The 13,652-nt window shown below is 44.6% G+C and overlaps 1 protein-coding gene across 1 annotated transcript in view; it reads left to right on the forward strand.

Moving 5' to 3' along the window:
- Positions 1-13,652, forward strand: part of LOC109291939 (dynein heavy chain 5, axonemal-like) — a 361,945-nt gene that overhangs the window by 135,488 nt on the left and 212,805 nt on the right. The window contains exons 40-41 of the mRNA XM_019509183.1: positions 7,293-7,465; positions 7,722-7,900. Of these exons, the coding sequence (XP_019364728.1) occupies positions 7,293-7,465; positions 7,722-7,900 (352 nt within the window). The remainder of the gene's footprint in view (positions 1-7,292; positions 7,466-7,721; positions 7,901-13,652) is intronic.

Consider the following 13,652-nt stretch of genomic DNA (forward strand, 5'->3'; position numbering starts at 1 on the left):
GTTTTTGTTGTTCTCCCGCCCTGGCGGGGGGGCGGGCTAGAAGATCTACTAGGTCCCTCCCGACCCTTAATCTATGAATCTATGAATCTATGAATATATACTTTCTTAAGACTTTAACACATGAACAGACCAGATTTAAACTACCCCTCAATTAGGGGTGTACATTTCAAAAGTGATGATGGTTTCTAACATCCTTTAAGATAATTTCAACTACTTATGTGCCAGAAACTGTGACATGAGATTTATTGGAGTCTTACATTGATGATAGTACATAAGAATTCAGTGACAGGTCTGATTTTAGAAATATTCGTGCATGTGGGTTTCAAACCATTTTGTGATTTACAAGCTGTGTTGCAAATTTCACAAACAAAAAATACTACTTCATGTACTTCATGTTCCCTACCCCTCTCCTGCAGTGTATAGAGATGGCATATTTCAAATTCCTGGACATACATGTTGCATGTGTGTTTCTAAGTGTTTTTAACTTTGGCAGCCTTCTCTCAGCTGTCATTGAACTACAGTCTATCAGTAGTATTTCAGTGCATCTCTATAATGTCAGTTTGGACTTGGGATTACTGGATATCTTCCACATTACGCAAGCTATCTTTTACCCCAATGTGGGTACAGCAAACACATGACCGACGTGTGCAGAGAGAAAATTAGGAATACCAAGGCACGATATGAGATGCAGCTGGCAAAGGACATAAAAAGCAGTCAAAATGGATTCTACAAGTATGTTAAGAGTATGAGAAAGACCAAAGAAACCATAAGTCCCTTATGGAATGCAGATTGCAATCTAGTTACAGGCGATGCAGAGGAGGCTGAACTATTTAATGCTTTTCATTTCATTTTTCAGAAATAGGGGCAAGTGCTAGATGATGAGTGCAGCTGACAGCAAAAATAGAGAAAGTGTCAAACACCCTAGAGCAGGGATGTTGAGCCCTTGTCCTGCAGTCCAGATCCAGGCCCCGGTGCTGTGGCATCTGGTACATGGGGCTCCCCACAGGTCCAGAAATTTGGCCCTTCCATGAGGAACTTTGGGCCTCACGTGCTAGGCTGGAAATCTGATCCCAACCTGCAGGACTAAGTGGGAGTGGTGTGGGCTGCCAGGGCCCAATCCTAGCATACTGAGGCAGTGCTGGGTCCCAGAGCCTGGTCATGGTATATGTGGTCCAGTTTGGCCCATGGACTCATCTTGTACCACTCATCTGGGCTGTAGAACCAAAAGTTTGAGCACCACTGTCATATAATAATGGAATAGCAGGTTAGGGATTCCATAGAGATGCTAGATTCTTTCAAGTCTACAGGGCTAGATTGGGATTCACTATGGGGTACTAAAGGAATTGGCTGTGGTAATTTCAGAGCCTTTAGCTGTCCTTGTTTATTAATTTGTGGAGGCCAAGATAATAGGAAAATGGCAATTATAAGTGCTCATCTTTAAGAAAGGGAAGAAGGAAGATCTGGGGAATTACAAGCCAGTCAGCCTGACCACAGTACTTGGAAAGATCATGAAGCAGGTCCTCAAGGAATCTATCGTAAAGTACTTAGAGGAGAACAGGAGCAAGTCATGCCTGACCAACTTCATTGGTGACAGGCTCTGTTGATGTGGGGAAAGCAAGTGGATGTGATATACCTTTGACTTTAAGAAGTCTTTTGACACTGTTTCTCATTAAAATTAACATTCTCATTAATAAGCTACGGAAATACAGACTAGTTGGATACACAACTGGGTAGATCATCATGCTCAACAAGTAGTCATCAGTGGTTTAGTTTCTACTTGGGAGAATTAAGTGGGGTTCCCCCGGGGTCTGCCCTGCGTATGGTATTGTTTTTTATCTTCATTAGTGATTTGGACGATGGGATTGAGTACATGCTTAGCGAATTTGCAGATAACACTAAGTTGGGTGGAGTTGCAGACATTCTGGAGAGTAGGACTAGAATCCAGAATGACTTGGATAGAATGGGAAAATGGTTTGTAATAAACCAGATGAAATTCAGCAAAGTCCTGTGCTTGGGACGAAATAACTGCATGCACAAATACAGACTGGGGAGTGACTGGTTAGGCGGTAGTACTGTAGAGAAGGAGTGATGGATTACAGTAAAACATAAGCTGAATATGAGTCAACAGTGTGCTTTTGTTGCCAAAAAAGGCCAACAGTATTTTAGGTTTTATTAACAGGGATATCACTTGCAAATCCAGGGACATGATTTTTCCACTCTATTCAGTACTGGTAAGGTTTCAGTTGTAGTACTTTGTCCAGTCTTGGGTCCCACACTTCAAGAAAGAGATGAACAGATTGTAGAGTTCAGTGCAGAGCAACAAAAATAGAGTTGTGGGAAGCATGACTTATGAAGAAAGGCTGAAAGAACTAGTTTTATTTAATGTGGAGAAGACTGAGGGGGGATTTGATAGCGATCTTCAAACTACCTGAGGGGTGATTTTACAGAGGATGAAGATAGGCTTTTCTCTGTAAGTGCAGCTAACAGGGCTGAAGTAGGGAAACTTTAGGTTGGAGATTAAGAGAAACTTTCTCACTATGAGGGTGCTCAGGCATTGAACTACATAGAGAAATGATGGAATTTCCATGCCTGGAAATTTTCAAGATCAGGTTGGATAGACACTTGGCTGGGGTGGTTTATTTGGAGATGATCCTGTCTTGCATAGGAGGCTGGGCTGGACTAGATGAGGACCCTTCCATCCCAACTTTCCTGTGATCCTATGACCCCATGTATTGAATGCAATAATTGTTGAGCAAAAACTTCCTATCCTATCTCAACACTACTTTCACAAACTTATCAGGTTCAGCCTTGAAGTGATTCAGGTTCTTTGGTCTCCCACCTTTGCTTGGAAGACCATTCCAAAACTTCACTCCTCTAATCATTAGAAATCTTCTAATTTCAAAACTAAATTTATTTGTAGGTAATTTTTAGCCATGTGATCGTGTATCAGTCTTGTGTTTTAGCCCTAATAGCTCATCTCTCTCCCTAATATTCACCTTATGAAATGTACCTCATGAAGAGTGATCATATCTCTTCTTAATCTCCATTTTACTAAACTAAACCAGCCAAGCTTCTTTAATCTTCTTTCATAAGGAAATGTTTATATTCCCTTAACTATCTTATTTTAGTAGCCCTCTTTGAAAGTCATTCCAGTTTAGGTTAATCTTTTTAACATTTGTGACCAGAACTGCACACAGAACTCTAGGGAGAATGCCTTCAGTGATGGGGCCGTGTGGTTGCTGCAGCCTTGAAGGCTTTGGTCAGTTTCCTAAACACCTAATTCTTGGGTCTGTTCTCTGCACTTTTTTGTAGCTGCCAAATAAAATAAAAAATTACTAAGTGGTAACAGTCAAACACTTCTGTGTTTTCTTGTGTAAACTGTGAAACAGAGTTTTATGAACCAAGGGTGAGGGAAACTGGGAGTGCTTTGTCATTTGGCCCCTGGGAAGAGGAGGAGATGGCAGATGGCCAAACTGTGGCCCAGTAGAACTGAGATCTACTCAGTGAGTGCCTGAGGAGGAATCTTGTGGTGTGGAGTGGAGTGGCCATGGTCTACTGCTAACAGAGGCTGCTGTGGCTATAGCTGATGGTACCGCTGAGGCTGCAGGGGCGTAGGGGACCGACATGGAGACCTCCTTGAGTCTTGCCTTTTTGCGTGCTCAGTCTGCTTATGAGAGTCTGCTGGGTGTTCCTGTCCACCCAGTGATCACCATACCCATGTCCATCAGTATCTCTGTAGTCTGCTTTGCCATACACACTACCTCCCCAGTGACCTCTGCATTCCTCCCAGCCTCAGCATGCCCTGCCTCACCAGGTCAGCACACCAGTCCAGGTGAAAGTCTGCCATGACCCTCCACTCCTCAGCAGCAGCCCTCTACTCCAGTGATACCACAAGGTCAGCCAGCATGTTCTCCTTACTGCGTCTTCTCCTGATATTGTGCCTGGAGGTATGCTGTGCTACAGTCTCAGAGCTGTGGCCCTGGGAGCTTCCCTTGGAATGGGTGTTGAGCCTGAAAGGACAACTATGAAACAAGCCTCTTCTTCAGTTTTTGCAACATTAAGATAAAGTGATGAGCTCCCAAACATGTCTCCACTTCCCATCTCGATAGTCCCTTTGTATTTGTTCCTGGACCCTGAGATGGTAAGTTCCTGTGCCTGAGTGCCCCAGAACCTAGTCTTCTTACCCCAGTTCTCAACCTGGAGTTTAATTTCTGGGGCATGATAGCTTAGTGAGGGAGGGACCTCTTAACGGATTCTTCCTTATCTTCTTCTTGTCTCTCTCTCAGTGGTAGGGAATGGGAGGGAAGTTGTCATTGGCTTCCCCATTAAGAATCATATGAGACATTCTCTCCATTTTGTCCTCTAATTTCCCAAGATGCTTTCTCCTGGACTGATGTCTCCATTGTGACCTTCTGCCAAAGAAAGGAACTGTTTTGGACAATTGTTGTCCAATTTGACAATTTCCAGCAAGATCCCTTCTGTCCCGTCCTCACATCCCCCCCCCGCCCCAAATCCTTCAGTTTAATCACTGTGTCCTTCAGCATAACTCTTAACTGTGATGATTGGGGGGGAGGATATTAATATCTGGTCTGGCCCCATGCAGACATGCCAAAACTCAGCACAAGGGGACCATAACATGGCAAGTTAGCATGCACCATAACTAACTTTGAAGATGTGCTGCCCTGATTGGTGCAAAGCCTCCTGAGTTGCACTACTGAACAGCCTCCTCAAAGTTGTCCTGTCCTTCCTGTGCCTCAGCTGTAGCAGGGATGGGAACCAGGGGCTCATCCTGCTTTTTCCTGTTAGTTTCTTTGGTGGCCTCGGAGTTGACCCTGGAGCTGGCAACGAAGTGGGCTCTTCTGAATCCCTGCTAGAATCTGTGACAGCTCTTCATCTGGCAGCTACCAGGAACTCTGCCTTTTAAGACACTTCATACCGTCAGTATTGATTTTCTTGGCATGCTTTTGTCTAAAGTAATGGATTTTAAATTTAGTCTGAAGGAGCATCTAATTTCTGAGTGACTTACATTTTGATCAGCCATCTGTACTCCTCATAGAACAAGAAATCCTGATCCCTTTGGTGGACATTAACATAATCAGTTATGTGACATTGTTTGAAGCATAGAGGCATCAGTGTTGTTTTATATTTAGCAGCTCTTTGGAAGTCTGTGTATATAATTATGAGGTTGTGTTCCACACACTTCAAGAGAAGATGCACACTATTTAAGTTAGCCTTTCTGACACCCTGGTGACCAGTGATTTTTACCCCGTGGTTCATTATCACAGCCTACACAAGCATGAAAGTCCCTCAGGATGTATAATTTGTTGCTGGGCAGTATTGTACAGATGACACTACTCCAGTCTTCTTAAAATGCCTCTGATGTAATCTGTTTGAGCCATAGGTGCTGCACAAACACTGATAACTGTAACATAACAATCCCAAAGGCTGCTTGTACATGTGATGAGAGTTTAGTTCTCCCTGAATTGAAATGGTGGGTTGTTAATTGACACAATTAAAAACCCACCATTTCAATTTAGGGACTTCCATCACTGTGCCGGAACAGTGACAGACCCCCATCAGCTCCCCATTTCTCCCCAGCCACCATGAGCAGGCTCTGTCAGGGGTGGGGGGGAAAAAGCAGTGAGGGGCCCAATCCTTTTTTTCTCCCTGCCCTGGAGCCTGCCTGCCTTTCCTGCGGCCAGAGGACAACCTGCCAGCAGTCCCTGAGCTGGGTGGGGGGCAGAGAGGGGGGAGGCTGGTCCTTCCCTCTGTGGCAGCAGAGCACCCTGGGTGGCACCTGCCCACTAGCACCCCACCCAGGTGGTCCTGGGGGGTACCACTGCTGCAGAGGGAAGGACTGGCCCTCTGAAGCTCAGGGGCTGCGCAACGTGGGGGCAACTCACACAGGCAGGCTCCGCTGAGAAAAAAAAAAAGAAAAAAGTGTTGAGGGGCCTGAACTGCGGGGGGCCCTTGTCCTCCCCTCTGTGGTGGCAGTGCATTTGGGACCACCTGGGTGGGGTGCTAGTGGGCAGGTGCTGCCTGGGGGGTGCTGCTGCTGCAGAGGGAAAGACTGGGCTCCCCGCAGCCCAGGCCCCACTGGCAGCTCGCCCCCCCCATCCACGGGAGAGGCGGGCAGGCTCTGGAGGAAAAAAGAATAAATATCAGGCCCCTCACTGCTTTTTTCTTTAACTCAGCAGAGCCTGCCCACACGAGCTGCTGTTTGGTTCTGCAGCTCAGGGGCCACTCGGCCCACTGGCAGCTCACCCCCTGGCCACGGGAGAGGTGGGCAGGCTCTGTCAGAAAAAAAAAAGGAAAAGTGGGCTCCTTGGTGCTTTTTTTTTTGTTTTCCCTTGGTGGATCCTGCCTGTGTGAGCTGCTGCCAGGCCAGGAACCTCTGAGCTGCAGGGGGGCCTGGTGTTTCCCTCTGCAGCAGCAGCAGCACCCCACCCCTGGAGCCACACAGGTGGGCTGCTAGTGGGCAGGTGCTGCCCCAGGTCTCAGACAGCACCCAGCCCTGTCCAACAGTGCATGAGGCACTGGAAGCCCAGGCATGCTGGGGGAAGCTCAGCCTTGGCAGACTTCCAGCACCCTATGCACAGTCCCTGCTGCCTTCCTGCTTCCTGGGACCTCCCAGGAACAGCCTAGCTTGCCCTTGGGGCAGTGCAGGAAGGCAGCAAGAGGGCAACTAGGTGTGCTGGTGGCTGGAGAAGGTGGTGGGGATGGTGAACGGGGCACTGGAAGCCTGCCAAGCCTGAGCTTTCCTGAGCATGCCTGGACTTCCAGTGCCCCATGCACCACCCTGGCCATCTTCTTCAGATGTATTGCTGCAATTTGTTACATAGCAAACTAAAATACAGCAGATGTGTTTTACTTTGCTACATAACGAAGTCATTTAAAGTGAAATATGCTGCTGCATGTCTACAGCATGACTAAATTAAAATGAAATATGCTGCCACAGGTGTAAACAGTGACACCATTAAAACGGTGCAAAAGGGCAATTAAGCCGCTTTAAAGGCCAATTTCATTATGTGTACAAGCGCCCCATGAGACTGATATGCATGACCATTAGTTTGTCACTCATGCATCTGCCCAGCCTATGTCCAGTGGGTGTACAAATAACATCATCTGATTCTCTCTTCCAGGCTTGTTTCTTCAGTCCGATTAGGGGATATACTGTGAGCTGAGGGTGCTTATTTTTCTAACTTGTGGATAGATATTGACACATTTCACTTCCTCCCCTCATATTTATATAATACTATTTGTTTACACCTGATTTTGCTCTTTCATTTTAGGTCCATATGAATATTAAATCTCCATCTGATTTTGAATGGCAAAAACAATCTAGATTTTACTTTATTGAAGATGTGGACAAATGCACTATCCAAATCACTGATGTAGAGTTCAGCTACTGCAATGAATACTTAGGCTGTACAGACAGACTTGTCATAACTCCTTTAACTGACAGGTAATAGGGAAAATATTATATATAATATGTACTTTCCAGGCCAAACGAGAACCCTTATTCACACCCAAGGGAATCCAGATTTGTCCCATAATATACACCAATTACTGCTAAGACCAAAGGGAGTTAATAAGCATGCACTGAAAGAAAGAACATCCCATTCACTCCCCTCAGTTTTGTATAACACAGTCACTGCAGTTATTTACTGAACATTAGGTAAATAACAGTAAAAAATAAAGGAACTTTCTGGTATGTCTAGGTGCTATATCACATTGGCTCAGGCGCTGGGAATGAGTATGGGTGGTGCTCCAGCAGGACCTGCAGGTACAGGGAAAACCGAGACAACTAAAGACATGGGCAGATGCCTCGGAAAGTATGTTGTTGTCTTCAATTGTTCAGACCAAATGGACTACAGAGGTCTGGGACGCATTTATAAAGGTAGGAAACACTGGGTTTTTTCTGTTCATTTTAGTAGTTAAAATGGAAATGCCCTTGTCTCTGGAATGTATTTGTGGACAAGTTTGAAACAAAGGAGGGATCTGCCTGGTGAGGATTTTTCAGAGCCATTGGGACAGTGAAAAAGTGCTTAAAACTAGCTTGGTGAAAAAATAAATAATAGGGGTAACAAGCAAACAGTCCTTTTTATTTGACCATCTGACTTGGGAATAATATTGCTAGTTTACTAGGGCCAGAAGAAACACTTGTAAATAAAAGCATCTGCCTGTCCCCCAGAGAAATTTCACGTATTTGCTGGGATATATTATCTGTTTACACCTTGATTGAACCAGAGGACATGGTGGAGGCTAGAAAATATTCATCTCAGATGAGACTATGACTTTGTTCTATTTTATTTCCCCTCCCTTCCCTTGCTTCTAATTTTCTCACCCTTTTTTCAGTAGCAGCACTCCTTTCCTTTTCTGTATTAGTGTGCTGTGTTTTTTCCCTCCTTCTTGTTCTCTTATATCCTCTTACATACACTTTCTCAGCACCAGTTCTGCTGTGTCTCTTCTGTTTCTCTTGTTCTTGTATATCCCTTTCCACACACTTTCAGTTCATTGTTCCCATTCACATTTTGCCTTAACCAATCCCCTCCAAATGCTAGTCTGTTTTTCCTTCTCTTTCTCTTCCTCCTCCTAATTGATTTCATAGTCACTTAATCACTTTCTTTCATCTAGTGTGGGTATTTCACTTCTCTCCTGTCTGTGCTACCTCAGCATCATTGTATTCGTTAGTTCTTCCACCATTGCAGTCTCTCATCCTCCTTCCCCATTACTCTATCCAGTATCTGTGAGAGCTTCATAGTGAACCTTGCAAACCCTCTCTTCTGTAAAATACATTGTTTGCGAATATTGGTTCTTTTTAAAGCACGGATCTGTTTTGAACTGTGTATAATGAGGTAGCAATCAAACTTTAATATGTTTCCATGATCAATAATGATGCTATGTTTAGGCGGAGTCACTACTGAAGTAATAAATAATGGCTATGTAACTTAGCAGAACCTAAAGTTCCAGAGATCACACTGGGTGTGGTGTGCACCCAAACCATAGTGAAACAGCATAAAATGTACTTGCATTATTGTGTGATGTCTTATGTGGAGTATGACTTCAAAGTATTCCTCTTCATTTTTAAATTTAAAGTTAGCAAAGCTAGCCATGATTTTAATAGCAATTGCTACTATAACTACCTTTGTTTTTTACTTTCTAATTTCAACTTAAGTGAAAGCATTAAGAACAACCACTTAAATTTTCCAAATAAAGACTGAAAAGGTGAAAATTATTCTTGTCATGGATTTATTTGGATTTGGAGGATTTCAGTTTTTGGCTGAAAGAAATGTTTCCATCTCTTCCATTCTTAGCATTCCCCCATATTTTTGGTTTAGTTTAATTGACAACCTAACCCCAATTTATTTTCCCAGTCTAGGTGGGTCTTTTCTAGGTCTGACCCAAAGTCTATTGAAGTTAACAGAAGGATGTCCACAGTTTCACCAGCATTTGACATACTAGAAAGGCCTACTATTCCTTCTCCTTATGATAGCCTTTTGTTCTTTTAAAGATGTTAGTTAGGCCTCATTAACCTGTTAGTGATCTTTAATAACTGTCTCCAGAAACAGCCACATTAGAAAGGAAAGGAAAAGAGGAGGAATAGACAAAAGTAGATTTAAAATAATTCAGGCAGTTTCTAGGCCCACCTCACCTAGTGTGAGCCTCTGACTGCCTAGCCTACTACTCTGACTGCCATGCCACTGGGTCAAGCATCATCCAGGCTTGTCACTGGCACTTACTTTGAAGCTGTGCTTTTGCCCTTTGCATTTAAGTCACTGGAAAAATGGTTTGAGAACAGCACAGGGGAGAAGCTTTTGCTATAGTAAAAGGAAAGACCCAGGCCTCTGTAAAGTCTGCAAGCACCTTGCAGAACTACACACCCTCTAGATTGTTTGCTTCCTTCTGGTCCCACACATCTCCCTTCTCACTCAGGGGAGCAGCTCAGAAGGAACTCTAGTAAGAGGATTGGGCAGTCTGTGATATAGTGATTAAGACAGTGTTCTAGGAAGTCAGAGAGACCAAAGTCCCAAATCCCTATGGCTAAGGAGGACTTAGAACCTGTCTCTCCAGTCTCCAAGGTGAGTACCTTAGCCACAAAGTTATTGGGAGCAAAAGGCAAAAAACCCCGTGTCTCATGTCTAATACCCATTAGTCATTCATGTCAGCTGGCTACATTTTCAGGCTGTAGATGCCACTATGCAACTACAAGAGATGCACATAACTAAACAGCCAGTGTGCAGCCTACTGTGCATACCCAGTGTGCATGCATATGTAGTTGTCTACATGTATCCTTATCTGACCAGAAATGAAATTCTTACCTGCATGTAAGTGCCAAAAATGCCATGTTATCAGTAGAAAAGCAGTCACTTAAATGACCAGAAAGTGGATAGAAGGCCACCCCGGTAAGAGACGACCTGGTTTATAGTGCCCACTCCACATTTTAAATTTGGTGTGGTAAGGTGTACAAAAAACAATTATTCATGGGGACTTAATACTAGTTCACTGTGCTATTGTGGACACACTGAGTTTAACACAAAGTGGAAGGCTATTCTTGTCATGCGGGTATCCAGGGAGAACTTGCTACACTGTATAATAGTGACCTATGCTAGCTGAGGAAACAACAGTGAACACCTCAGTTTTCAATTCTGGAATGTTTTATATTACCAGAACTTTTTTCTTTTCTTTTGGACTTTCCCAACATATAAGCTGGAACATTTTATGCCTTGTTTTCTATTCAGCATAAAAAAACAACATTCTGGGCTGATGCCTTTGAACACATCGGCTAGCGACAGACATTAAAAAAACCTGAGCCTGAATTGATTTAATCTTTGCAGGTTAGTCTAACCTGGCTAGGCTGAACCAGTTTGTAATCGTGAAGACATCCCCTCTGGACTGAAGAAATGCAGGCACTTGCCTTCAGTGGCTCAGGCTAGAAGCTGGGGGTGCTAAAGCAGCCCTGCCTTCCCTTCCCTTCCACAGTGTTGAGCTAAGGGGGGTGGGGCATGGCCAGGCCCTGGCAGGACACTAATTAAGGAGGGCTTCCCCCCACCACCCCCGCCACTGTTCCTGACCAGCAAGGGAGCCAGCAGGGAGTTGCACAAGGAGTAACAGAGCATTTAGCACCCCATCAGGAAAACAAAAGCCCCTCTTTCACTAGTTCAAGCTCTTCTTAAACAACTTTTCCCAAAGAAGGAATGGAGGGACATTACCAGCTGACCTGTTGATTAGCTCCAAAAAGCCCTAAGCAGACACTGTCCTGTCTGCCTTATACAGACACCTCCCAGCATTAGCTAGCATACCACATGCTGGCTATGGTCCCTGCTGTGGGAGAGGGGAGGGGGAAGAATCACTACTTGAGCAGCAAGTGGGTGGAGGGTGGGGCATGGGTAAGCCAGGCAGATGCTGCTGTGCCTGCAGTCTCCACAGGAGCTCCAGCAGAGGGGTGGGGCCAGCTCTGCTATGGAGCAGACAGCACAGCCCAGGGCTGCAAAGCATCTGGGATGCTAGGGGACTCTGGTTTAAGTTAAACCCAGAAGGGGTCTGGGACAGACATTACTTAAACCAGTTTGACCCAAATCAGTTAAGTCTGATATTGCATTCAACCAGGTTTATTTCAGACTGGTTTCAGCCATTTCAAACTGATTTATGTGCACTGAACATCTGTTCTGTTATAGATTTAAACCAGTTTCTGATCACTTGAACCCATTTATGTGTAATGTCTGTCCCTAGCCCTGAAGATAAGGACTAAGACCATGAACTTGGATCACTGTTCATTAGGAAAACGATATTTTGGGAAGGGGACAGTCTGATGAGATTGTGGCAATCCATGTTTCTGAGAAGACATATTGTCACTTTCGCTATTTGCTGCAATTTTAATAGATTTATGATTATGATCATATTGCATTGTCTTAGTCCTGACTTGAAGTGGCAGAGATGGACATCGGTTTAACATTTGCCAAGACTGAACAATTCATGAGAAATGGAATTGAAGGGTCTGTTTGGGAATCACTGTGCAGTTGGTTGAGGCTAGCATTCAGCGATAATGATTCACCAAATCCTCAAACCCTTGTCTTGTAGGTGAAGTGAGCTGCCATTTAGTAGAACTGAGACTGATGGTGTCAGAGTCTGTATTCAAAACAGGCCCCTGGGACTTTATTGTTGCCTGAGAGAGCATTGACCACTGTCTCCATAAGGACATGATCTGTTTAAGAAAGTGGTTATATTGAGAAATTGATATCCAGTCTAAAAAATCAAGTCTAAAGTGTGGCTGTCTGTATGGTCTTGACCAGAAATTATTTATGATAGCCTTAGGGAGGAAAAGGAGAAGATGAGCTTTTGAGGGGGGTTTTCTGTCTGTGGCCTTGTTTATGTGAACATTAAAAGGTCCAAAGGTACTAAGTTTGGGATATTTCACCACCATCTGTGACAAGATATCAGTGGGTTCCTTCTTGAAATCTTTAGTCTGTGATGGTCCATACAGGATCTTAAAATCCATGCTAGCTTTGGTTCTGCCTTCTATAGCCAGATGAAAAAATTAAAAATAGGTCTGTATAAACTGAGGCACCCCTATTGGATTTGACATTTACTGTGTTTTTAATATTGCATTCAATATTTATGTAACGTGAAGATGTAGAAAACTACTTAGGGCCAGATTTTATTCCACCTCTCAGGCAGGTAAGTGGACTTAGATACTTAACTGCAATTCTGTTCCACCCTGCTCAAGTTCCTGAAAACACATATATAAAAATGTGGGGGGGGGGATTCTCCTCCTCCTTACTGCTTTATTGTGATTTATTCTGAAGGGCCAGATGACAGTGTTCCAAAGTAGAAGCAATATGGATTTTCAGGGACTTCAACAGGGTGGAATAGAACAGCTAGGTGCCTTTGTCTACTTAGATCCCCAATGGATGGAATAGGCTCAGGGCCTTGACTGCCTAAAATTAGTGGTGCATCAGTCCCATATTGGATTGGCACCAATACTAGGAAAATTGAGAGTATTCGGCGAATCAGTGATTCGGACACAGGCACAGTTTTAAAAGTATTTTCTACATACCTTGAGGTATCAGTGTGGTTCATGATCGCTGCAGTGCTGGGGTGCGTGCAGAGTCCCACAGGTGTACAGAGTCCCACAGGGGGCTCTCCAGTGTGCTCGGCAGCAAACCCAGAAGTGGACTAGAAGTACTTTTGGTCCACTTCCGGGTCTGCCAGGGAGCGCGTTGGAGGGACCCCCACACCACTTCAGCTCAGTTATTGGCTGCAGGGGGACCCTGGATGCCCCCCCAGACTCAGGAGGCACCAGTTGCCAAGCCGAGGGGAGGCGTGGTGGGCCCCCCTGCGCACTCCCCGGTGGACCAGGAAGTGGACTGGAAGTGCTTCTGGTCTACTTCTGGGTCTGCTGCCAAGCACACTGGGGAGCCCACTGTGCTTCTGTGCATCTACCCCAGCACCACAGCGTTCAGAGCCCCTGCTACCTAGAGGTATGTAGAAAAAACATTTAAAACTATATGTCTGAATTGCCAAATCTCTTCAAATCAATTCGGAGGGTTCCAAATCAATTTGGAGAGATTAAAGGTCCTCTGATTTGATTTGGAGATTTGGCCACTGAATTGAGTCGAATCTCAGCTGAATCAAATCAGGGACCGAAGCTT

This window comes from Gavialis gangeticus, unplaced genomic scaffold, assembly GCF_001723915.1.
Source record: "Gavialis gangeticus isolate Ggan-Ray unplaced genomic scaffold, GavGan_comp1, whole genome shotgun sequence".
Classification (NCBI taxonomy): domain Eukaryota; kingdom Metazoa; phylum Chordata; order Crocodylia; family Gavialidae; genus Gavialis; species Gavialis gangeticus.